This window comes from Labrus mixtus, chromosome 7 (assembly GCF_963584025.1).
Source record: "Labrus mixtus chromosome 7, fLabMix1.1, whole genome shotgun sequence".
NCBI lineage: Eukaryota > Metazoa > Chordata > Actinopteri > Labriformes > Labridae > Labrus > Labrus mixtus.
The window spans coordinates 28,138,114-28,162,756 of NC_083618.1; the positions used below are offsets into that span (position 1 = coordinate 28,138,114).

The 24,643-nt window shown below is 42.3% G+C and overlaps 3 protein-coding genes across 3 annotated transcripts in view; 1 reads left to right on the forward strand and 2 right to left on the reverse strand.

Annotated features, from left to right (window-relative positions):
• The window catches only part of LOC132977113 (zinc finger and BTB domain-containing protein 49-like), a 273,628-nt gene that overhangs the window by 108,818 nt on the left and 140,167 nt on the right, over positions 1 to 24,643 (forward strand). The window lies entirely within an intron of this gene.
• si:dkey-156n14.3 (zinc finger protein ZXDC) lies at positions 473 to 9,822 on the reverse strand. Its single transcript, XM_061041492.1, has 10 exons — positions 7,848 to 9,822; positions 6,740 to 6,892; positions 5,181 to 5,259; positions 4,891 to 5,021; positions 4,617 to 4,787; positions 3,184 to 3,968; positions 2,708 to 2,792; positions 2,282 to 2,433; positions 2,034 to 2,135; positions 473 to 1,264 (listed from the first exon to the last, which is right to left on the reverse strand). The coding sequence occupies exons 1-10, from the start codon at positions 9,796 to 9,798 to the stop codon at positions 1,178 to 1,180; spliced, it is 3,696 nt and encodes a 1,231-aa protein (XP_060897475.1). The 5' UTR covers positions 9,799 to 9,822; the 3' UTR covers positions 473 to 1,177.
• Positions 16,592 to 24,643, reverse strand: part of LOC132977117 (copine-9-like) — a 144,651-nt gene continuing 136,599 nt past the window's right edge. Inside the window, exons 20-21 of the mRNA XM_061041527.1 lie at positions 18,006 to 18,079; positions 16,592 to 17,014 (exon numbers count right to left, since the gene is read on the reverse strand). Coding sequence (XP_060897510.1) covers positions 16,802 to 17,014; positions 18,006 to 18,079 — 287 coding nt within the window. The 3' untranslated portion in view covers positions 16,592 to 16,801. The remainder of the gene's footprint in view (positions 17,015 to 18,005; positions 18,080 to 24,643) is intronic.

Consider the following 24,643-nt stretch of genomic DNA (forward strand, 5'->3'; position numbering starts at 1 on the left):
ATGAAGTTTCTTCTGTTACACACACTCAGGATTGAGTAACGTTATGGTTCACTTTACACTTGCGTAGTGATATCAAGTCAGGATTTTAATGCTTTATATGCTGTCTACAATGGGTGTAACACCCGAGTCCCACTGTCTGTGATGTTTTCTGAGTTTTCAGAGTCCTATCTTCAGTTTGTTTACATCGCCGGGACGGCGGCTGACTCCTCCCCTCGAGTATAAAAGTTGTTTAATTGAGGGACTAGAGAAAAGAAGAATAACATACTGTACTCACAGCTTAACTGTGTTTCTAGATCACGCTCATTTCAGGTAAATTTACATGCAGTGTGAAGATACGAGCAGAATAAAGATCGCCAGCATTAGCATGCTAACACAACAATGCAGCGCCAGTTGTTTTGGTTTCGCATATAAAGCCTATAAACATTTGTAATGCAAATTGAAGAAATTGAAATGAAAGCTTCTCCACGCACTGTTCTGATTGTGCTTTGATTCTTTAATTCATCTGTGTTTGGCTCTGCCATTCTGTAAACCCACAGCTAAACAATAAATAACAGAAAGATACAATTATTACAGGAAGGTAGTAACTCATTATATACCATTTATAAACTCATGAACAGACATGTTTTTAACGCGGACTCACTGCTGCCATAGAAAAATAAATCTAACAGAAGATTAGAAACCAAAAGAAAAACAAATAAACCAAAAAGAGAAACAAAAGCAGGTAACTTGCCGGTGGAGGAATGCACAGCGTGATGTGTCTGTAAGGCAACTGGAGCATAGACAGCACACTGTGTGTACATGTGTGTCAATGTGGCACCATGAAATAGACACAATACTGTCAAAGCCCGCAGAGCAACAAAAAGCCTCTGGGACTTCGACATGAGAATGCTTTCAGGTTTGATTTGGTACAAACTGGACTAAAAAGAAACAAAAAATAATCCTCTGGACAAATAATCAGTATCTCCTCTTCTCAAGGTGCAATATCTGTGGACTTACATCCACCCCCCCCCCCCCCCCCCCCCCTCCCTTCCCCACACTTAATTTACCAAGTCTAAAAAGGCTCCAAAGTCCTGGGAAAGATTCGACAACCGTTGAATCAAGTCAAATATGTCTACATTGTTGATGTAAACTGTGGGAAGTCTGAGGTCTGTCATGGCAGTAGACCTCCACCTGCAGCTCACTCCAGGTCCTGAAGGTTGATTGTGCTTCCTGTGAACTGAGAATTGTCTGAGCCGTTGTCGTCCTCTGTCATCACGGACGGTTCCTGTGTGTAAAAAAAAAACAGTTTTTTAATTCTATAATTTAAGAAAAAAAAGATATACACACCACTTTGCATTAACAGAAGTTGGAAAAGTCCAACCTGTGTTTACTTGGAATATAATCTTCATTTACATCAGTCGTCAATCCTTTGAGAGCTGGGCCTAGTGGTGCGTTCCATTTACCTCGGAAGTCGGGGTTGGGAATGTCGCTATGCCCAAGTTGACAGCACTCCAGTAACGAGTTGACAACAGGTCGTTAAAGCAACAGACACCTCCACTTTTGTTTTGTTAGCTTATACCAGCTGATAACAACACACTACGTGACAGTTTGGGCTTTAAAGAAACTTGACAACATATCTAGAATTTGCACGCTATTATCGATGTGATTGATTTGTAAAAAAAAAAAACAAGACTAAGTTGCCTAAAAACACTTTAGAGTACAGCTTAAACTTTACTGTTAATTCACATAGCAGCCATGTTGGATTAAAGCTCGGGCTACTGAAGTTCCTCCGAGTTTCCGAGTAGGAACTCCAACTTCAGGAGGCGTTCCTGATGACGTATCCAACTGGAAACTTGGAATTTCCGACTTCCAAGATCAAATGGAAGGCACCATATGAATCTCTTCACTCTCAATACTCAAGCTGAATTGTAAGCAAAAAGGAAATACCCACATGAGAATATTCATCTTTAAACGTCTTAGGCTGATTTGCTTAAAATAAACCCTCCTTTACTTCGAACTGTTACAAAAAGACTTAAGATGAAATGTTTTCTCACTTGTAAAATGTTAACAGGCAGGTCGGCAGTGAGCTGCGAGTGGGAGCTGGAGGGCTGAGAGCTCAGCTGGAAGGCCAGGTCACCATCACTGGCCGGGTCATCCTGCGTGTACACACAATGATCATGTTTGTCAACAAAATCTCTACCGTTACTGACTGCAAACAGTACCTTACAGAAATCCATGTATTTTATTATGTCCAGCTTTATCAGATCCACACAAAGTCTAGGTATTTGTCTTTGGATTTTACCTGCAGCAGCTGGATCTGAACATACTGGGCACCCGTCACAGGGTCACGAAGAGTCAGCCCTCCATTGGCTGCTGCAGCTCCTTCAGCACAACGAGCACCCAAGGGGCCTGCCTTCACCCCTTTAGTTTTTCTTTGACTCGACCCTGGGCTCCCTGGATTCAGCAGAGTAAAGTATTGTAAGACTACTTAATTGTTTTTATCTATCTTTACTTTTAAAAAGCAATACAGGCTAAAAAATGTGTAAAACATAACCTAAGGCCCATGTTAAATATAAATAAAACATTATGAATGTCCATATTGATGGATACTGAATATTTGTTTCCATACTCAATCTTTGCATGTAAAACCTCCTCGACAATAAACCAGAATCTGATTCTAATGAGGAGCATTAACAACAGCCTGAAAATGGGTGAGCGTGTATCTTACCTGAGGAGGCTGAAGGACCTCTTTGCTTCTTCTTCTTGGCCAGCTGGATGGCTCTATAGTCAGTCCTGGCCGAGCCTCCACTCTCCTGACACACAAAACAGGAAGTTAATAACAAGACCATCAGAGCTATATACGTGGAAAATACAGCTACGCTGCTACTACTAAATGAACATTTCCATACAACAAAGAAACATGCTGTCCTCAAGCAGGGCTCCTTCTATTTGGTATCAGACATCTAAACAGACTTGAGATTAAACACACCAGTTTTAGTGCATTCTGGTTCCTATTTAAATCAGGTGCCGACAGAAACCACAATTTAACTCAACCTTTTATTTAGTTGTGGATTTGGGTTTTATGAGTAGGTAGCCTCGCGCTGTAGATTTTGCTGTCCATATTCAAAGGTAGATGTAGACAACGTGTATCAGACTTCACTTAGACACTCTATGTCGGTGCTGCCTGACAATATGAGAACTCACCAGGAAGCTGCTTGGTGACACTGCGTTGAGTTCCTGCTCTTTTTGTGGGCTGAAGCTGCTGCTGGTCCTGGGGAAAACAAACTGGGTGAGGACTTTTCCTCCCTCTTGAGGGCCCAGCACCTCCACACAGCCCAACAGAGGCCCCGCTCCCCCCGGGCCGCCCACATCCACCACCTTTGAGGGTGAGCCCAGCAGCTCGGCGACAGGGGTTACGGCCAGGGAGGTTGTGGGTTCCACACTCAGGGCACTGGAGGAGCTGAGTGGATGCTGCAGAGGTGGGTCCACAGAGACACCAGCACCCTGCATGGCGAGAGCTGTGAGGGTGCTCAAGGCCTCTGGGGTAACAGTCTGCACATCATCCAGATTAAGGGTGCCCTGTGGGGGCAGGACATCACCCACTGTTCCTTCTAGGCCATGGTGGGGGCCCATGTCAGCACTGGCTGCCAGGATCAGAGGGTCCACAGCTTTGGCCAGCATAGTGCTGGCACTGGTGCAGAGTGTGGGGCCCACCGAGGTGGGGTCGATTGTGAGGATGCCTGAGCTGACCAGAGAGAGGTCCATGGTGAAGGTGCCGTTAGAGCTGCTCCCGCTGACGGGAATTCCAACTCCAATGCCAGCAGAAGGTGCAACGCCTCCAGGCACAGCAGAGAAGAGAGAGCTGAGGTCCAAGTTGGGCAGCTGGTCACCCCCTCCAATACCAGGCCCCGCAACTGTTGTTGGGGTGGGGCTTATGAGCTCGCTGCTTGGGGTCAGCGTGGGTGTGGTCTCCATCTGGCTAAGAACATCTGTGTTGGAGGGAGGGAAAGCGTGCATGTTATAATATAGTGGATATTTCTTTAAAAATGTGTATGAAATTTGAGTCAGACGAGCTGTGCAATCCCCATTAAGGATGATTCTAAAGTTTGCAATTTCAGGAATAAATAAGATGTGTGGCTGGATGTTTAAAAAAAAAAAAAGAGGACACCCTTGGTGAGTGGAGTAAAGTGTAAATGTCTCCACTACTTTACATCCTCCTGTCTTGAATGTGGTTGGTATTGCCTGCTGGCCTAAATTAATGTTTGGTTTGCTCTTTGGCGAGCAAAATCCCAAGAACCATGCGTGCCAGCAAAATTCTGACAGCCTACTTTTGGGGCGAAGAACCACTAACAATCAATTAATAATGCCATATTACATCCTGCAACCTTATTGTGGCTATAGATACAGGTGTCTAATATGAAATTGACTTCCTATAGAGATGAAAAGAACATTTTGAATCTTCCTAAAAGCCAGCTAATGTTTCTTTTATGCCTTTTTGTTTTTGTTTCTTAATGAACTCAAGATACACTACATGTTTAAATTGTACAGAGAAACAAGCTATGAACTTCTCCAGTTACAATAATTAGACATGTGAAGTAGTATTAAAATATTTCATATTTGAACTAGTTGCCACTGACCCGGACTGAGGTGGTGGTGTTTGAGCATGTGGCTCTTAAGGCTGCTGCGGGACGAGAAGTGCTTGGAGCAGTTGGCCACAGGACAGCGGGTCCTCAGGGTGCTGGCGTCCTGCTTATGCTTCTTGGAGTGGATATATAGACTGCTGCGTGCTGAAAACCTGGCAGTACAGCCTGAGCAAAAAAAAAAGAAAAGGAAATGTCGTCACTGAATAACAGCTCAGAAAATATATGAAGTTGTAAACATCTTAAAATATATTTTGTTTTCTGTGCAAACCTTCTGCATGGCACTGGAAGGGCTTGGTGCCCAGGTGGGTGATGCTGTGACCCTTGAGGTGCTCAGCCCGGGTGAAGGACTTTCCACATCCCTCTTCTGTGCAGACAAAGCGGCGGTCATCATCATGTTTCCTACATTGAAAAGGAGGAAGAATGAGACGGTTACACACACTTCCAAAACAAACTCAAACATGCATAAACACTGTGGTGAAAAGACGCTGACTTACTGGCTAACATTTTAATGCAAAACGAGAGAAGCCCTGGTTCATATAACTGTTTAAAAATATTTACCGTTTATGTCGGAGCAACTTGGACATGCTGGTGAAGGACCAGCCACAGCCCTCTGAGTCACAAACAAACGGCCTCTCACCTGGAAAAAGAAAAAGTTTACATCCCACTGTACAAGATCCAATCCAAACAACTAACTCAGAGCTTTAGGTCAAACTGCAGACTTTGTTATTACTGTTTTTTTTCGTAATTCTGTTTTTGAGTTGGGGGGTATATTATTTAAAACAGGACTACAAAAACACACTCCCCTGGTGCTTTGAGCTTCCAGTACAACACCAATGAGCTTGCTAGCTAATAGCTGAATACAATAATATAATCTGTCCATCAGGAAACTATTGAAGTCATGGTGAGTTCAGCAGAGCAGCTGGAGGTCATCAGAGGTTATAACCCATGAAATATGATCCACAATTAAAAATTACATTTATAATGTTTTTAAACCTTGATAAGTGAGACCCAGGCCCAGGAAGACTTAAACATGAGCCTTGTACTAGACCCAACAGCTGCTTCGGGTCATAAAGTTGCACATGCACAAGCTTGGAGTATTTTAGTATGACCTGCAGCTCCGACTGACATTTAGTCAATGTGAGCAACAGCTTGTCTTTTATAGCTAATAAATACATGACTGTCCTGATTATAAACAAAGTTCATTGTGAAGTAAAGGCAGCGTAAACTGTAAAGTCAGAGGCACTCTGATGCAGTATAATAATCCTTTATTAAACAGAGATGTGTCTTTGTGTTTCGACTCATCTCAGTCTTCGTCCGGACTATGTACAGATAGATTTTTATACTGCATCAGGACTTTCATAGTCTATGTACAGACAGATTTTTATACTGCATCAGGACTTTCATAGTCTATGTACAGACAGATTTTTATACTGCATCAGGACTTTCATAGTCTATGTACAGACAGATTTTTATACTGCATCAGGACTTTCATAGTCTATGTACAGACAGATTTTTATACTGCATCAGGACTTTTCTCATTTTCATCACAATGAACTTTGTTTGTAATCAGGACAGTCATATATTTATGAGCTATTTGACCTCTGACCCCTATCCCTGAAGAGCACCTGAATCCTCTACATTTTTTCTCTCCTCTAAACACAATATTTAGATATTTGTCAAAACTTACATTGCAAACATTACAGCTTACAAACATTGCCAGAGTGATATCATGCGAATAGCAAAACACACCAGAGTGGGGCTCGGGTGTAGGCTGTCTGTTAAATGAATGATTTTTTTTCTGGTGCAACCTTTACTGCACAGGCAACCCTGCTCAAGAGTGGGTTCAGTTAAGAAGATTCAACTACCGGTAGTTATTTTGTTTTCTAGTTACTTTAAGGTATGTTTTAAATATACAACTTTACCCCCTGTGCTCATATGAAATGAGCGAACAGGGAGCAACACATTCGCAGGATCATGTGATTGAGGAATGACTTTTCTTAGGGGGAAAATCGCCTCAAACATCTCTGCAGCCTGATAATTTTTTTTTTTTTTAAAAAAGAAGGTTTAATCAGAGCCAATATTTTTAGAGCACTACACCCTCTCTGACATCAGCTCACCAGTGTGACTTCTCATGTGGATCTTGAGACGACAGGCCTTGTCGTACGTCTTGTCGCAGCCGGGGAAGGTGCAGGTGAAGTGGCCCGTTTCTCTGAAGTGAGTGCGGTTGTGGGAGAACAGGGCACTGAAGGTGATGAAGGTTTTCTCACAGCCTGCACAGAACAAAAGGGGAACATTATTAATAAGATAGTTTGACTGAAAAAAAAGTGAAATTCAGATCATGAATACAGTCATATCTAAACAAAAGGCTCTGATGATGCACTACAATCTATGCTTTAGTGTTGGAATTGGTTTGAACTTCCTGTTTCTTCCAAGTGGGTACAGTCGAAACACACACTTTAACTTTTTTCATTGTATCACTTTGACATGTTTTTGTCTGATTGCTGCACTGACTGTTCAACATTAATAGAGAGATATTAATTAAGAGCACTACCAACTTGGATTTTCTTGAAACCCGTCCCTTCTCAGATTGCTGCTATGGCGAGTATTTATAGCTGGGGTTAAAATAGCTCGTTCTGAGTGGATTGTACATCAATGTGACTATGCAAAGATACTAAGAAGGCTGCTTTAGTATAAAGTATAACTACTTTAAAGAACACCTAACACTACTATAGTTTTTTTCTGCCAGCTCTAATGCATAGCCTTCATGCTCATGTTGATAAACGTGACGGATGTTTCACGTCATGCGCTATCTTTCTGTTCAGAAAGAGAAAATGACATTTTGTTGTTGGAAGTATTTAGAGATGTGTGTTCATGTTTCTTACGTCGATGGCTCTGGGGCAATTGAATTGGTCCCTATCTGTGCTCTTTTACTTCCCCTATTTTGCCATAAGGACCTATAGCTGGTCCGCTATATGGGCGAGGCAGTGTCGAAACTCGGGTGGCACAGTTACAGGAAATGACTGAAGTGCTTCTTTATTTACTGTCTCTGCTCAAACTATTATATACCAGTATTAACAGTTTCATTGTGCTTCTTGCAACCAGCTACCTTTTGGGATATTTTTGCTTCATGTGTAATGGAAGCAGAGTAACAAGGTGCGTGTATACAGTAAAAAAAAGTTCTAATACGGGCTTAATTGAAAATATACATCATCCAGCCTGTGTTACCTGGGAATTCACACTTGTGGGGCCTCTGTGGCTCAAAGTGGACCCTCTGGTGATTGGTGAGTCGCGAAGCACTGCGAAACCTCTCGCTGCAGAGCTCGCACACAAACGCATTATCTTGCTCGTGGACTTTGATGTGAGCCTTGAGGTTGTAGACTGTGGTGAACCGCCTCCCGCAGCCCTCAAACTGGCAGGTGTGCGGCCGCTGCTTGTCATGAGACTGAAGATGCCGCTTTAGTTTATAAGAGGTGCCAAACGCCCAGCCGCACCCTTCCACGGTGCACTGGTAGGGGCGTGGGTCCTCTGCGTGGTTCAGCAGGTGAACTTTTAGTTTTTGACGTGTGTCGAACGTAGAGTTGCAGCCCGGTTCTGGGCAGCCAAAAGAGGACGCGGACTCTTTCTTGGATCTGATGACCTGCACAGACTGGAAGTCACCATTCTCGCAGTCTGGCTCTTTGGGGTGTGGGGTGACCAGGTCGGCCTCTGTGACAGCACACAGCTCCCCTGCCTCCTGCTTAATAATAGGACAGGAGGAGTCCAGAGAGGTGCCAAGCTCTGATAAAGTGCATTCATCCACCAGAGCCAGCTCAGAGTCACTCACAGACAAACCAGGCCTGGGCTCGTCCTGGTGGCTGGAGCTGGATACTGCCAGGGTGCTGATCTTCCCGATAGACTTAGTGCCACTGTCATAGTTCAGAAGCACAATATCCTCATGCTCTTTCATACCCAGGTGCTCCTTTAGACTGACCATGTCGTCCTCTTTGTGTACGTGTCCCTCAGGAGGGGCGGCCAGAGTCAGGATCCCGTTTTCAATAGTCACTATGATGCTTTGGTTGTTTATTGTGATAGTCCCGGAAAAGGTTTCACTTGCAGGCGGACCAGTGGAGGCCGTGCCCGGGGCTGCAGCCTCCTGCATTCCGGCTGAATCCGAAATAAATCCCGAGGTGTCCATTGTTTCAACGACGATCGGGTTCGTTGAAATCAAGGCACTGCTGCTGGAGTGCGACGAAACCTCCCTCACCAGTTTGCTCTCATTGTTTTCGGTGCAGATCTGACCACAAATCTTATCGCCATATTTGTTTGTCAAAACAACATCCTCGACGACGTGCTGACAAACAGCCTGCTTGGCGTTGGAGTTGTCGTTCAGAAAATTAAAAACATGCTCAGCCTTCTTGAAAACCTGCGCGTCGAGACAGTTCAAGTTGTCGTTAGATTCGTAGAGAATGACGTCACTGCTGTTTCCTATCTCCATGGAGCCGCCGAGGCTTGTTTTACAGCATTCCTGCGTTTTACCTTTCATTTTACCGCCGACAGAGACACCCGCTCGGTGTTCGCTCGCCTCCGCGTCGCCGTCCTCGTTAAAAACGACATGTTCGTGGGCTTTGTTGGCCCGGTTCTCCGTGTCGGAGCTCCCCGGCGCAGGACCGCTGTGCTGCTGCTGCTGCTTGAAGGCGCCGTCCTCACGCTGCTGCCGTAAACCTGGAAACGATAACGTAAACTGTTGCTGCGGCAACAACGGCTCCTCTTCCCCTTCGAATAGGGGCAGCGCCATTTGCATTACACCATCGCCGCTTTCTACCTCGTATATCCAGGCGGTCCTCACGCACATTTCATCCTCTATGTTTACGTTATGAAGTCCGACTCTCTGCCTGTTAACGTTACGACACACTGGGCTCTTAAGAGCTGGTCGCGGCGGGACAGACGGACAACCCGCCTCGCTGCCATTTTCCGCTGATGTCCTCGGCCTGCTGCTGCTGCTGCTGGTGTTGTTGTTGTTGTTGTTGTAATCACTGTGTGGCCTTGGCGAATCCAACCGGCCATCCGCTTCAATTTCGGTGGAAATAACGCGTTGTAACGACGCTGCCGCCGACAGAAGCGGAGATGAAGCGGTGCTGTGCAGGGCGCCATGTTGAGAGTGGATGTTTGGGGCATCAGAAAGCCCCTGGATTTCCATCTTGGTATCCCTGTAGCAGCAAAAACGGAAAAAGGCCCGCCCTAGTAGACGGAGCCGATCCATAGAGCCACTCCACAGTTTACTGCTCACCGCCCGCTGCCTTCAGGGACAGCATGTAAAATCCAAAGCAAGCGTTAAATCTTAATTAAAATAAATATTTTTGATAGAATATAATTATTTTATTGATACCAAACTGGAAAATTGTGGCGTTACAGCAGCAAGTTATCCAACACACAACACGAGTAAAAAAACACAATGTTAGCAATCTAAACACAATATAATATTAACTGCAAAGTAAATAAGCACTAAAAATATCAAAACTAAGAATGTGAATATATACAACCAGGATTTAACTAAGCATTACTAGTCTTAAATATGAAGATTAAATATTGAATGTAAATGTGCAAAAACAGAGTCGTAAATGGTTGTAAATTAAATATGAAAGATTAAATGTAAATGTGCAAAAACAGTTGTAGATGGACAGTATTGACATAAGTTAAAGTGCATGAGTGTAGACATATTATAAGCAGAAACTATACAATATAACGGCGAGTAGACAGACAAATGAAGTGAACATGAGTGCAGGGATAATTTGTAAATTTAACATGTGCAGAACAGATCACAGTATGGAGAGACAGATATTATCATGATGACAGTTCTCTGATCGCATGAGGTGAGCTGTTGGCCTTTGATAAGAAAGATTTCTTGTATCTGTCCTTCTGACAGCGGAGTTGTATCAGTATGTATTAATGTAGCCTACAGAGCAGAAAATCCGACTTCTCGTTACGCTTCAATTAAAGAGTAGGTCCAGGCTCTGGTGTGGTTCATTATTATCATTAATTAATTGTAATATAGCAATAAGTAAGGTCTTTTACCTGCTTTTTGTAACATAACAATAAGTAAGGTCTTTTACCTGCTTTTTGTAACATAACAATGAGTATGGTCTTTTTACCTGCTCTTTTGTAATGTTAAAATATTTTTATTTGTCACATGCTCATACAGGCCATGCAATAAACACTCAAATTACTAATACACATATATACAGTAAAATAGAATATAATGTAAAATTTAAAAAAGAAATATTTGAATATACAAAATATAGAATAATGTAAACAGTGTAAAGCGTCCAGGGTGTCAAAGTGCAATGTGCAGATTGGAATGTGTGGTGTGTGTGCATCATGTAAAAGACAAAGAGTAAGGTATTTTACCTGCGCGTGTCTTGAGATAACACTTGTTATGAGTTGACGCTATACAAATAAAAATTGATTGATTAAAGCGATGTGGTTTTTCCACAGCCAGTTACTATTTTGGGTTGAGGTTGATACATAAATACCGACATCAAACAATTATGTTTTCTCCTTTATGCTCTTTCACCACATGGATGCTGTAGTATGGTTAAGATAGCTGTAGGGGTAGAGTTACCAGACTATAATATATTTTGCACACCTAAAATACGGAAGCTACAAGAGTCCCTAAAGGCAGCAATAGTAAGATAAAGCTCAGTGAAACCCTGGAGCGGATTCAGTGGCAGTGGATGCAGACATGGTCTTTTTTTTTTTATCAATGAGTTGCACTAGTGATATTTTCCTATTATAATCAGTTCAACCAATAACGATTTGACTTATGACTAAAAATGCAAAGCCAAAATGTGCTCTGGATAACGTTGATGATCAATGTTTAGTCCAGGCAGTGTTTCTGCATTGTATTTCCACTGAGTGGCACTGTGGTACTTAAAAACATCATTTTTTTTAGATGATCATAGGATGAGGTGTCATTTATCTCAACCACAATAAAAAACTATATTTAAAGAGTATGGCACCCTTCGGGCTTTATGAAAACTCATTTGAGAATTTTACTTTAATGTTTCGGATTATGATTTTTCAAAAGCAGCGTATGTATATGCCTATAAATTGAATTTAAAGCATTACCTCCAGATACAAATTTGACCCCAGTTAGAGATGTCATGTGGTGAGTAAGATGAAAAATTAAAGAGCTTGAAATCATTTTTTCGACTGGGGATTTGTGAAGAAAGAAGAAGAATCATATGTCTATATTTTTTCTGTTTAAATAAGCCAGACCCTCCATTAAGTTCTCAGCTACTTTCTGAAGGGGGGGGGGGGGGGGGGGGGGGGGGGGCAATGTCCTCTGCTGTAATTGTAACAACTCAAGTAGCAGACTGACTGTAATGATTAATGTACATCTGGGTGAGGAAGTCTTGGCTCTGATATCACTTATCTGTAGACTGGAAGACACAAGATATAGTTCATGGCCAAACTGTCGATAGAGAAATTCTAGGTTACCATATTAAGGACTTAAGAAGCAAAGCATTCATAATTGAAACTTTTATAGAAAATATATGATAGGCTAGTAGTATAATTATTCAAACAGAGGTACGAGTTCACGTTAAAAGACGTAAATAAATCGATGAATGAATATTCCAGCCTTTTTTTCCCATTAAAGAATAACTAAATAAAAAGCTTAAAATTCATCATATTATTACCAGAATTATAAGATCATCAGCAATTAGGGCTGAAGAAGTATGCGATTGCTGGACATCATCTTTATTTGTGTTAAATCATCAACAAATCACACTTCTATAGACTGCAGATGAGCCTTAGAGAATAGCTTTATTTGGTTTCTAAGCAAAAAGCTCGAAAACACTGACAAACCTAAAACTGATTTAAAGACCGACACGAATGGAGACGAAATAAAAATAACGGAGAGACAAATCAGAGAGCAACAAAATGGAAGAAAGGAAGACTGTTTACAAAGTGTCCTGTACATCACTTTACATATATTTACACTTTTTCCTGCTTACAGGCTGTACACAACACACTGGACGGAGGGGGGGATGATGTGAGCAGGATGCTGTTTGTCAGTGTCATTAACTAATACTGTACACGATGTATAGAAAGCTCAACATGCTCATACAAAAATATCCAATAGGTTATGTGACTTTGGGTTAGTGTTCTCGTTGATCATTACACACACGCTTGCATGCATGTTTTTAAATACCGTGATACAAATCTATCCTACTATTCATATCTCCTATATGTTTTGGATTATAACGTTGGCAGTCGCTTCAAGTATACTGTACACGATAACAGTAGAAAGAGAAAAGAACACTCCTGCACAGTAACACGAGTCAACACACGTATAGGAATGTCGTTTGAAGTCATTTTCAGATATGAATAAAGATACAGAGTACAATCATTGGCAGCGTATCGGCCAAATAAGCATGCAAAATAACGTCGATTTTCAGTGTAATCATATAAAAATAGAGTCCTCCCTCACACACACTTTGCAGGATTATGACAGAAATAAGGCCACATATCCATTTACCTTCTGATACAATGTGACACATGCTCGATAATCCAGATGATGCAGTGAGGTTGAAACGATCTTCTTAGTTCTCCATTTAGCCGACAACACACGCCAAATGTCAGGGACAAAAAGTTTTGATCGAACTGCACTGTTTCTGTTTATAAAGGAAAAGTACGGAAGCCCTGAAAGGCAAGTGAGAAAAAAAAAACATTTTCTAGGTGGGATCATTTTTTTTTGTATCTCTATATAAATGTACAAGATTCTTATTGTCTTTTTAATATCAGAAATGTCATGCATATAGCAGATGTCAAAGATGCCCTCAGTAATATTTATGCCTTTCTAAAAAAAAGAGTGAAGTCAAACTCCCTCTGGACTTGTCGTTCTCAGCTCTGTGTTCATGCCGGACAGGGTGCGGGTGGCGCTTTGTTTCACTCAGAGGCGCAAACGTGAACTCCTCCCTGACTGACCGTTAGCTCTGCTCTGCAACGTTGGGGAACAGAGACAACCCCGCCCACTCCGGGACGCTGTTACTAGAGGCACAATGGGCGGAGTTTTGTAGCTAGAGTACAATTCAAGGAGAACCAACAGATTTTCAAAACTGAAGATACAAAATACTTCAAAGAAATAAGAACTGAATCCATTTTTGGGCTGCGTATCAGAATGGAGATCAGTCAAAGAAACGTCTGCATTGGTCCGAACTCTAACGGAGGGGTGGGGGAGGAGGAGGAGGAGGAGGAGGAGGGGAAGTGCTGCGCTGAAGGAACAGCTTTGTTTTGGTTTGAGAGGCTTGTGCTAAAGTGTGACATCTACTGGACATCTGCTCTGATTGTGTCACCTTTTAGCTGTAAAACAAATGAAGGGGAAATACGTTTCAATGGGTTTGTCTCGAGTCACTTTTTAGGTTACTAATTTACTCTTCAATGTCACGACCAATCAGAATCAAGAACAGGCAAGACTTCTGATATCAGCTTTGTCAACAACAATTGCATGTTGGTTTCTAAGGCTGGAGCTATTTCCAATGGCAGGATAAAATTTATTGACATGGTTTTCATGTTTTCTCGTTGGTAATTTCCCAAATTAAAAACAATATTAAGCACACAGAGCTTTTCTAAACAGGTCTAACGGTCACTCGGGGGGTAGTGGAAGTTACATTGCGGTGAGAATCGCTCTGAATCTGAGGTCGTGGGTGCAGCCAGCACAAACAATTCATCTCTCAATATATCTTCAACTGATGTTTAATCTCTAAATAACGAGCTAAATAGGGTATTATTGTGAAACCTTTTTTTTCCTGTGCTTCTTTATACATAAAACAACAAATAAATAAATGATAAGGGACTTATTATTAGATTTCATGTTGGTAAAATGTTTTTCCCTGCACCACAGTCATAAATCTAGAGAGAAAATATCTTGTATGAGACAAAAATTAAAAATGTTTTTTTTTCTCACTCTCTCCTCAGGGCTTTTTGTAAATGATAGAAAGGCCTGTTTAATAAAAAAAGAAGAATTTATACACAAGTACTAGCTCCCTAATGTGCGTATCCTTCATGCACACACAGAAGGCAGAGCAAATAAAATCACAAAAGATGGACAAAAAATGAAAAAATTAATTGCAAATCAGCTTGTTTATACACGAGCTGATGGGCCCTGACTGACAGCCACGGGGAAAACGCAGCCATATGTCAAACCCCAGAAGTGATGAGGGAACGCTGTGCATACATTTCCAAAAGTAACTCCCTGAAAACTAGTCAGAGTGACTTTCACAGCAGCACTAAACACCAAACCCTTATTCTCATTTTCCACTCTTTTTCTTGGTGTCCAAAGTAGAGAGAAGAAGAAGAAAAGTAAAAGTGACCTTTCGACGCTTTCACGCATTATGCTACATATAAAGTATTCTGACCTGTGTAATGTGCACTGACCACCTCTTTTTATTTTAAAAAGGTGCATGCACAAAGCAGCTTGACAACCAGAGGCCCCCCCACCTTATGAAAGATTCATCCCAAATGACAGGATTTACAATTTAGAGGAAGAGGGGGGGGGGGGGGGGGGGGGGGGCAGAAAACCACACATACATTACACATTCAGGGCTGAAATTGCAATCCTCCTGATATGGTTAAATTGTACTGTGGCTGGAGGAAATGGACAAGCCGCAGAGGAGGGTCTGCTCTCCATCCCGAGTCAATTTCATGCCCTGATATATCCTGCATCCAGGGGGGTGCTCGCAATTGAGCCTCCCTTTGTGTCCAAGTGGGATTGGTTTGGACTCGCAGATGCTCCATCTCTGAAGGTTGGCCCTGAAATCCAGAGCATTTACCTCCCATTCACATAGAACAAAAATATTTGAATTTCATGATCAGTATACGGTGATGCACAACATACATTTTCACGAAGCAATAACCGGTCCGTTGGCTCATAGGTGTGCACAACTAGGACAGGTTCTTATTCCCGCTTTTCTGTTTTAGACTTCCTGTGCTGCTGTCAAGCCTTCAAAATGCCCTGAGATTACACAAACAAGGAAAGGACGTCCGCCTCAGTGCCGTCTTTCTTAAAACTATGGTAGAAATGAACTGCCTGGCTACTTCAGGATTTATTACTCTGATACATCAGACACTCTTCTCACTGTGAACTGGAGCAGTCATATAGGGCTTTCACACTTGCAGAGAACTCCTGAAAAACTGTAAATATTTCCAGGAGGAGCTGTATGTTTTTTTCACCCGGAGTTTCTCCTGCCGGACCCCTCGTATTTTTTCCCCCGCAGAAAGTCCGAGTTAGCTGATGTGAGAACGCAGCAGGATATTCTCCGGAGAATTCACCTCGAGCCAATGGGAGGGAAGAGTGACGCTTATATCCTGTGACTGCTGCACGGTGCATGTATGCAAGCGACCGCTACGATCACAGCGCACGTGATTAAAAGGCTGCATTATGTTTTCTGTTCGTCAGTATGTTGTTCTCCGCTCTTTTGTTGACATTGTGATTCCGCCGAACTACACTTTAAGCACTGACTTAAAGGCAAATATTATCATTATAGCGTCGTATAGCGGACTTTGTTGTTTCGTCCGTCTCTTTTTATTACGTCTTGTCTTACCTCAGGAGACCCCCACCCCCCCCTCCTGTCTGACAGGGATAGTCTCCAGCTGTGAGGTTCATATGTGAACAGCCAGGTCAGGAGAATCTCCGGAGCGGTCCTCCTGAAGTTATCTAGGTATTCTCAGGAGTGTATATGTGAAAATAATGAGACTCCTGCAGGAGAAATTCTGTTGGCAAGAAAGTCTGAAGCGACTTTTGTTACTCGTTTAGATTGTTGAAATACATTTTAAGGGTATTTATTACAGAGTTGTGTGTTGCACCGGCAGAAGGTGGATAATGATGGATGCTGACAAAAGTCAGCACCGCTCATTTTAAATGGATAAAAAGAGTCATTTTAGGTCCAGATCTTAATGTCCCCACATTCTTAAGAGGGATGTTTTCCAAAATCCTGTTTATCTCAAACAGCCCTGAAACCGACACACACACACACACACACACACACACACACACACACACACACACACACACACACACACACACACACACACACACACACACACACACACACACACACACACACACACACACACACACAAACACACACACACACAGAGCCTCTTCACTGGCTGCCCTCATTTCAGTCGTGCATGTTGCGCTACTTTGAGGCAGGCGTTGTCGTTGTGGTGGTGGTTGAGGACATTGAGGGGGAGTCAGAGGTGGCAGGAAGAGGGGGTCGGGGTTCAATCCCTCGGCTTTTCATGAAGGACAGCAGCTGGTCAGGGATCTCCGCCAGGACGTCTTTAGCCAGCCGGGCCATGCTCAGGACCTGGTTCCCCGACCGGTCGATGTAATCCCGGAAAGGAACGAACTGAAGGAGAAAAGCAAAAAGAGGATGAGGACGAAAACAAGGAAATGAACATTACTTTGGTATGCAGCTGCTAATGGCTGTTGAAAAACATTCATTATTTGATTCAGTTCTGCTTCTATAGTCACAGAAGTGTGGATGTTCTGTGACTTCATCGGTAACTTGTTATTATTACATGTTATTATTGTGTTCACTGTTTGGCAGGCAAGAGCAAGTGCCCCAATGTTGACCTACATTTGACAAAGGATTGCACTAATTCAGAGCAATGGTGTTTGAGTGACATATGAGCGTTTTGACTCAATCAGAATGTGCACAGCTAAGTCGAAATGCGGTTATAGCTTGATTGGGCGATTTATCTTGACTGTCCTTGTCCAAGTAAAGAAGCACCTGGAGGGGAAATCATTTTTTTTTCTGACTCCACTACAGCAGCAGGTAATATAACAATATATCATGTGATCTAATAACTATTGGATCTTCTTCCAGTTGACCTATTACGTCACATAAAAGACAATCCACAGTCGCCATTCCATGTTTTCCTTCCATCCATTTAATTAGAGATGTTCAAGTCCTTTAGCTACCTTCTCTATATTTCACTTGTTATGCTGTTTCACCTCCAGGGTCAAAGGGTGGTGCGCAAAAAGCCTAGACAATTATGGGTCAGATTGACGTGTATACATGCAAGAATAAATCATCCCCCGACCGCCTTATCAAGGTGTGTTATAGTCCGACTTTGAGAAACTCCACATGCAAACTAGAAGGAAACTCTTGCGGTGCTCTCACAGAAGGACTTAAGATGTACAAACATTTGTGGAGTTCATCTCACCTGATTTAGTGTAACTTTCAGAGTCTGAAATGTCTATTTGTTGCAGGAGGATACTGGAAAAAAATAACCTGCATGCATGTTTTTTTGTTTTTTACTGGTCACTCTTATAAACCATCAAATGTGTGACTCATGAGACTTAAAGGGCAGAATGGCTGCAGAATAAAACTTCACCTGGACGATGTCTCTCTCTGCAAAGCGTCCTTTGGAGGAAACTCTGACCTCATCCCCATCCAGCTCCTCCATAGCTGCAGAAAACACAATATATTCATCTTAGAGAGAAATGTAATATGGAATAATAAGACACATTGCTATTTGTGGGGAAACCTTTGGGGGGGGGGGGGGTGTTCGTGTGTGTGTGTGTGTGTGTGTGTGTGTGTGTGTAAAAAGGCGCATATCCAACACACCAGCAAGTCAAAATATGATTCCTAAATATTGAATTGTTTGTATTGCATGACATAAAGGTTAATTTATTTGATTCTTATATTTCTGTACTGTGTAAAACTGTATTCTTTCCAATAAAATAAAAAAAAGATGTCTAGAATTCAGAGTTTGTTATTTCCTGTAAAAAATGCTGCATTCAGGTGTCTTTACTATTTTAGTTTGATCCCCAGCTCCGGCAGCCACATGTCCGCTGTGTCCTTGTGCACTTAACCCCAAACTTTTCTCAAAGTAATGATGCATGAAAGCAGTATTTTTTTCCCCCGTAAAGCCTGTGAGTGAGTTGATGTGAGAATCCTGCAGGAAATATTCAGAGGATTCAACTCAAGCGAGTGAGTGGGTGGTGACCTTTATTCCCTGCGACAAGTACAATTACTGCGCACGTAATTAAACGGCTTCTTAATGTTTTCTGTTCTCTGCTCTTTTGGGATTCTGTCAGATTAGATGAAGCGTCGTATAGGGGGCCTCTGTTGCTTCGTCTGCCACTTCTGTGTACGTCATTTGTGTCCGACAAGGATAGTCTCCAGCTGTGAGGTGCATATGTGGAAAAACCAGACCAGGAGGATTTCAGGGGCAGTCCTCCTGAAATCCTCTAGAAATGTTCAGGAGTGCATATGAAAAAAAAAACCGGACAAATGTTCTTAGATTCACCCTCATTGACTGCAGTGATGCCAATCAATATTTGCTGCAAGTTCCCAAACTTCTTGTGTTTAAAGCTCCTGTGAGGAATGTTTTGTGTGTGTTGATTTTGGCGCCCCCCTGTGGAGGTACCGCTCTTACTTTGCTGATTTATTTTCCTACAAGTTTTGTTTATAACAAATAATCTCAGTCTGCTTTCTTTTAAACTGTCAACAGTATCCCTTATTGAGAATCTTTACTGTGGGAAATGTGAAAAGGGGGATGTTTCTGCATCATGTTGTGTCTGACACGTACTCCACAGCATCAATAACAGACATGAAAATGTACCATAGAGAAATCGTCAATCTTCTTGCTGGTGGTCTTGTTTACTTTTGTAGGTCATACAGTGGCATTAGTATTAATTTCAGTCTTTTTTATGACCAGCAAAAAAAAAATCCTCACAGGAGCTTTACAGGAAATATGTACATTTGCCAAATCAGATAGCGTTCTGCTAGCTGTCACTGCGAGGGAGATCCCTCACTGAGTGTGGGGAGGTAATCATCAGAGCAGTGTCAGGTGTGTGTGTGTGTGTGTGTGTGTGTGTGTGTGTGTGTGTGTGTGTGTGTGTGTGTGTGTGTGAGAGACTGATTGGCCCTGATTTTGACCAGGTGTGTGAAGCTTATATATTCCCTTGAGTTGTGGCATGTCTTTGCTGACTTACTGTCTCACCATCAGAGATAGTAGGAGGTTCTCTTTGTGTTTCTTGTGTCTTTTAGAAGTGTGTGATTCTGCATGAGCACCACTTGACTTTGTTACTATTCCCAGCAGCTCTTCAAGTGTACTTTGTTGGTGCTGGGAGTTTCCTTCCTACAGCCTTTTTTGTTTCTTTGTAAACACGGGCATGGAGGGCCTTTCTGTCTCAGCTGTAGTGAGTTTCTTTGTTCTTCCCGTTAATCCAGTTTTTTTAGGGAGCCTTTTTGTTTGGTTTGTAACTATTTTGGTCCCCACCCCCCTCCCTTCTATTAAATCTCTCTATTCAGCCAACGAGAAGATCCACAGTTCTTCTCGCATCATTACAGTAACACAGGATCTACAAGTCTTATTTCATTGTAAGTCGTGCATCATCTGAAAAGTTACTCAAACTAGTCCCAGTGCTCATTAAGTACTTTTTCAAACTGTGGATATACTGGCTGAGTGGATTTCTAGTTTGCCCACAAAGGTCTTCGTTATTCTCACTTCCAGAGTTATCAAAGTTAATTATGTACTACTGGGGAAATAATTGTAGAAACCCCAGCCTGCTAAAAGTGCATTCATTCGTCTTTTTATCTTTATCTTCAACCCAAATCTCGAAACAGCAACTGAAATCAGACTTGAATTTAAAACACAACACAAGTTCTTTGTCTACTTTCGAGATAACACTGATAACGAACGTTACTTGAACATATATTGTCTTAGCAAGAGCACATATCTGTTCTTATTCTTGTCCTCTCTTAGGAAGGCTGAAGGAATACTCTACAAATCTATGAAGCGTAAAAGCTGAGAAGACTTTGCTCATCATTTCATAAGCTTCGACGTTGTGCAAACTGAAACCATGCAGCGGTCCTCAGGGACTCACACGGAGTTCAGACCAGAGACAGGTTGCAGGTCCTTCTGCACCACATCTGTCCCCTGCTGCTGTCTTAGTGGGGTGAAGAAAACAATAACACCTCGGTAACCCAACCTCATTAGTGCGTATATATTCTACAGTAAGGAAGGTAAAGTTCCTGACTGGAAAAAAAAACAGATTTCTGCATCAGTCTATTTATAGTTTCTTATCAACAAAGCAAACCTGATGCACAAGTGACAATCTGTGGCACACAGGAGCCTTCTTCATACTCGAGTTTAAAGGATGCTGAGGGAGGGGTGCGGATGGGGGGGACTGGTGAGGCTCCACATGGTGCACAGGGATGGCAGATGGTGTTGGGAAGCAGCAGGGGAAAAGAGGAGAAGAAGAGGGAAAGGAATAATTTGACATGCCTGTGTGAGAGGGGGAAATGTTGAAACAGGGGGACTGGGGGGGGATAGACCGGGGGCAGTGTGGAGAAGAGAGGGGAGGAGAGAAGGGGCCAGAATAGAAATAAATTCAGGCTGAAAGAGAGATATCGAAGGGAGGTTCAGGTGTGTTGTAAACCTTGGCATTTTGGGGGGAGGTCTGAAGAGACACTGAGCCGGGGAAGTGAACCTCCTGCTGTCCTCAATCACATATTGCAATATAGACTCTCCGCTGTGCCTGCAATCTCAGAGGCAAACACTCAATGCTTCAGCCTCCAGCTCTGACACATATATGGGAACATTGTGTTCAGTGCATGGTTCAGATGGAGCAACATGGAGATCCTTAAACATGAAAACAGCGGTGGTAAAATGAGCTGAAAGATAATAAAGTCCCTGAATAATTTGAGACATGGACCCGTAATAGTTGGATTAGCAGTGATAGTTAGGGATCATTAGCATCATCATTAAAATGTGTTGTCTCTTTGGAAAGAAGTAGCAATTTGAAATATCTCACAATTTGTTTTTCTTTGGCAAGATGAGAGGGAATAACAAGCGAAGGAACACAGAATTTTTTTTGATACAGTGAACATTTACCCCCTCATCGTGTCTTGGCTCTTAGTCTTAAAATTAAAGGAGCAATATGTCAGATATTTCTGATTTAAATCATGAAATGACCTTACTCTATGATCAGACATTAAGGAAACATGTTGAAGTTCTGGCTTCTCTGACAACAATGCAGCAGCCAGTATGTCCTCCTTCTAACTTTAGAGTCTGCTCCTGAATGCTCTGGATTTGTTTGGACCAGAGAAGGTAGTTGGTTTTAAGGCGACCCCCCCACACGGCCGTTTTGGACGCCCCTCAGTTTGCAAGGCAAACAGCAAACCAGCAGGTGTTGCAGCGATTAAAGCGAACAAGCGACCTGGTTCAGATAGAAGTGATTGTACCCGACCTAAAAAGCCTCTGCATGTTTCTAATAAGCTCCACGAGCAGAAACTAGGATCAATAGCCTCTGCGCACGCACCCAAGCCGGTCTCTTCTGACAGACATCGACTGTCGCTATACTTATTATTGACAAGTACCTTGTACTTTGCAACCCCACTTCAAAAATACCAAACTATCCCTTTAACAGAACACTGACGCAATAGGAGATTGAAGCAAGAGATACCAGAATGGGTTAATAAATTCAGATTTGAAAAGGCTGATCCCCACATGACTCTCTCTCTAAAGAGGCTCGGCTCTGATTGGGGGGTGAGTGATGTGTGGAGCTCCACTCATCCAGGGAGCAGACCTGGGCGGAAAAAAAACCAGCAGCTGAATACATTTTAGAGAACTTGATTTATCCTCTTGTGCAAACAACGAGCCTGCTTTTGAAGCTCTCCAAGCGTCACAGAGAGTAAATCAGACACACATACAGAGGTTTAGTATGTTGAGTGACAGAATCTGTTAAATGTGCGGTAGGTTTCCTGGCTAAACAAGGAGAATCAGAGATGATGAACACGCCCTCTGAAGCTCTTTTTTGCTTTCGCAAACTTTCTCGTACTTTAAACTCGCCTGATTCAAGTGAAGAGATCCTCTCTCCACGCAGAACTCGCTGATTAAATGAGCGACCTGGGGTAGATGAATCTGTACGTAAGCTCCCCACAAATGTACCTTTTTTGATCTCTACCTCATTATTACACTCAGCTTCGCTCTCTCTCCTGTCATGCTCTCTCAGTTCCACCATCTCTGCTTTAATTTCTCTTCTTCTCACACTCAAGGTGTTCACCCTTAACCCCAGCCTGACCCCCCGACTACTGAATAATAGGTCCCAATGAGGGCTTCTTAACTTTCTGCTAGAATAATTTCCATCTTTACCTTTTCATCATGTGGTGATATAACTCCAACCATTGGCCAATTAACTCCAGGCAGATAGCTATATGTATTTAAAGACTGCAGATCTTTTTTTTTTCATTGAGCTGCTCTGGAGACTTGTGTCAGTGTGCACAGATCAAACAATCCAGTGGTATATAGTGCAGTTTATACACAGGCATATGGAGTATACCCACTTGTTTTTCAGTCTACCTATTTCTAATCCCCCTCTGATTCACAATATTCAGTAGCATCCTGCAATTAGTTTTCCATTGGATGGTAAAGGGACTATGTAGTTGTCGACAGCTGGTAGTCTGTTTGCCAGTTAAAATGATTAAAAAACTTATTTTTCCTTCTTTTGTGGTTTATGTTCATTTGAAAACAATCCCTACACCCTCAAATCAAGCAGCGGAAGTTGAGTGTTTACGTGTAAATACAAAAGGCCCTTTTTAAGTTCATTAAATATGCAAAAGGAGTCTTTTATGTCACTGTTTTGTAACAGAGGTCATTTATGCTCTGCTGGACCGTCCCCTTAAAGGATTTATATGTGATTTTTTGATCCAGCAGATGTCGCCCTTGAGCACCAGCATGAAACCAAAACAACTTGCGGTGCATTGTTGTGTTAGCATGCTAATGCTAGCGATCTTTATTATGCTCGTATCTTCACACTGCATGTAAATTTACCTGAAATGAGCGTGATCTAGAAACACAGTTAAGCAGTGAGTACAGTATGTTATTCTTCTTTTCTCTAGTCCCTCAATTAAACAACTTTTATACGCGAGGGGGAGGAGTCAGCCGGCCGTCCGGGCGATGTAAACAAACTGAAGATAGGACTCTGAAAACATCACAGACAGTGGGACTCGGGTGTTACACCCATTGTAGACAGTCATGACTCACAGAGTTATTTTCAGAGGATATACTTGATTTATATTATATTTAAGTGTGAAAAATCACATATAAAGACTTTAAGAAACATTTTTGGGAAAAATGAAGAGTATACCCATTTCTTTAGGCACCACTACACCACTGAAACCATCTTGCTGGGAGGACCCAACTATGTATTCATCAGCTGCTCATCTATAGAGAGTGTCACTAAAACCTAAGGTTTTAACTGGTGATCATGGTTTTACCTGCTGGAGTTTCATGTATATTTTGTTTACTATCGAGTATATTTGTTGTGTATTATGACACTCTGATTTATTGTAATGCTTCTACGCATAGGTCTTGTAATCCTTTACTATGAAAGCTTTATATTTCTACTGTATATTGTTCCTTATGATGAGGTAACCTCAGGGATTTTGGCGGTGTGATTTCTCACTTGTTCATGTCTAATGAAGGCCCAGGGCCCGAAAACGTCACATGTCAAAAAACGATATGCTTTCATTCACGCACCCGCATGAAATCAGAAGGTGGAGCCCTGGCTTTGTGCACAGCATAAGCCAAGGCTCCACCTAGTGGTCGGTCGGTGAACTACACAAATACAAAAAGGACACAAGAATAAGTGCAAAAATAAAAACCGCCTTTAAGAAATCAGTGATAACAGGAGAGGTCTTACGAGAGGAAGTTAGAAATAGTATGTCAGCTGGCAGCATGTCAGGAAGTTTTTTTTCTGAGATCTAGAGATATCTTTTGTGGTCGTCCTTGTGTTGACCTTGAGTTGTTCCGTCAGGTCTTTTGTGTTTTGCAGAGCTGAGTCTGACATTTTCCGTCTGTGGTTTACAATAGTCCCCTGATAAATTCTGAAACACAGGGGTGCATCCTGAATGACATTACACGATATTACAGGCATGTAAATGAGGGTGTTAAGGAGACGATTTGCATGTTAATGCTGCGGGAAGATTTGAGAGGCATTTAACAGATGGCCATTTTGAAAT

What these genes read in the sequence shown, in the direction of transcription:
- si:dkey-156n14.3 (XM_061041492.1), bottom strand. Translation starts at nt 9,798, where the DNA reads ATGGAAATCCAGGGGCTTTCTGATGCCCCAAACATCCACTCTCAACAT. An exon ending in CCACAAGTGTGAATTCCCAG is followed by an intron (nt 6,893 to 7,847) that starts GTAACACAGGCT and finishes TGTTCTGTGCAG; the next exon opens with GCTGTGAGAAAACCTTCATC. An exon ending in AGGTCCTTCAGCCTCCTCAG is followed by an intron (nt 2,434 to 2,707) that starts GTAAGATACACG and finishes TGCTGAATCCAG; the next exon opens with GGAGCCCAGGGTCGAGTCAA.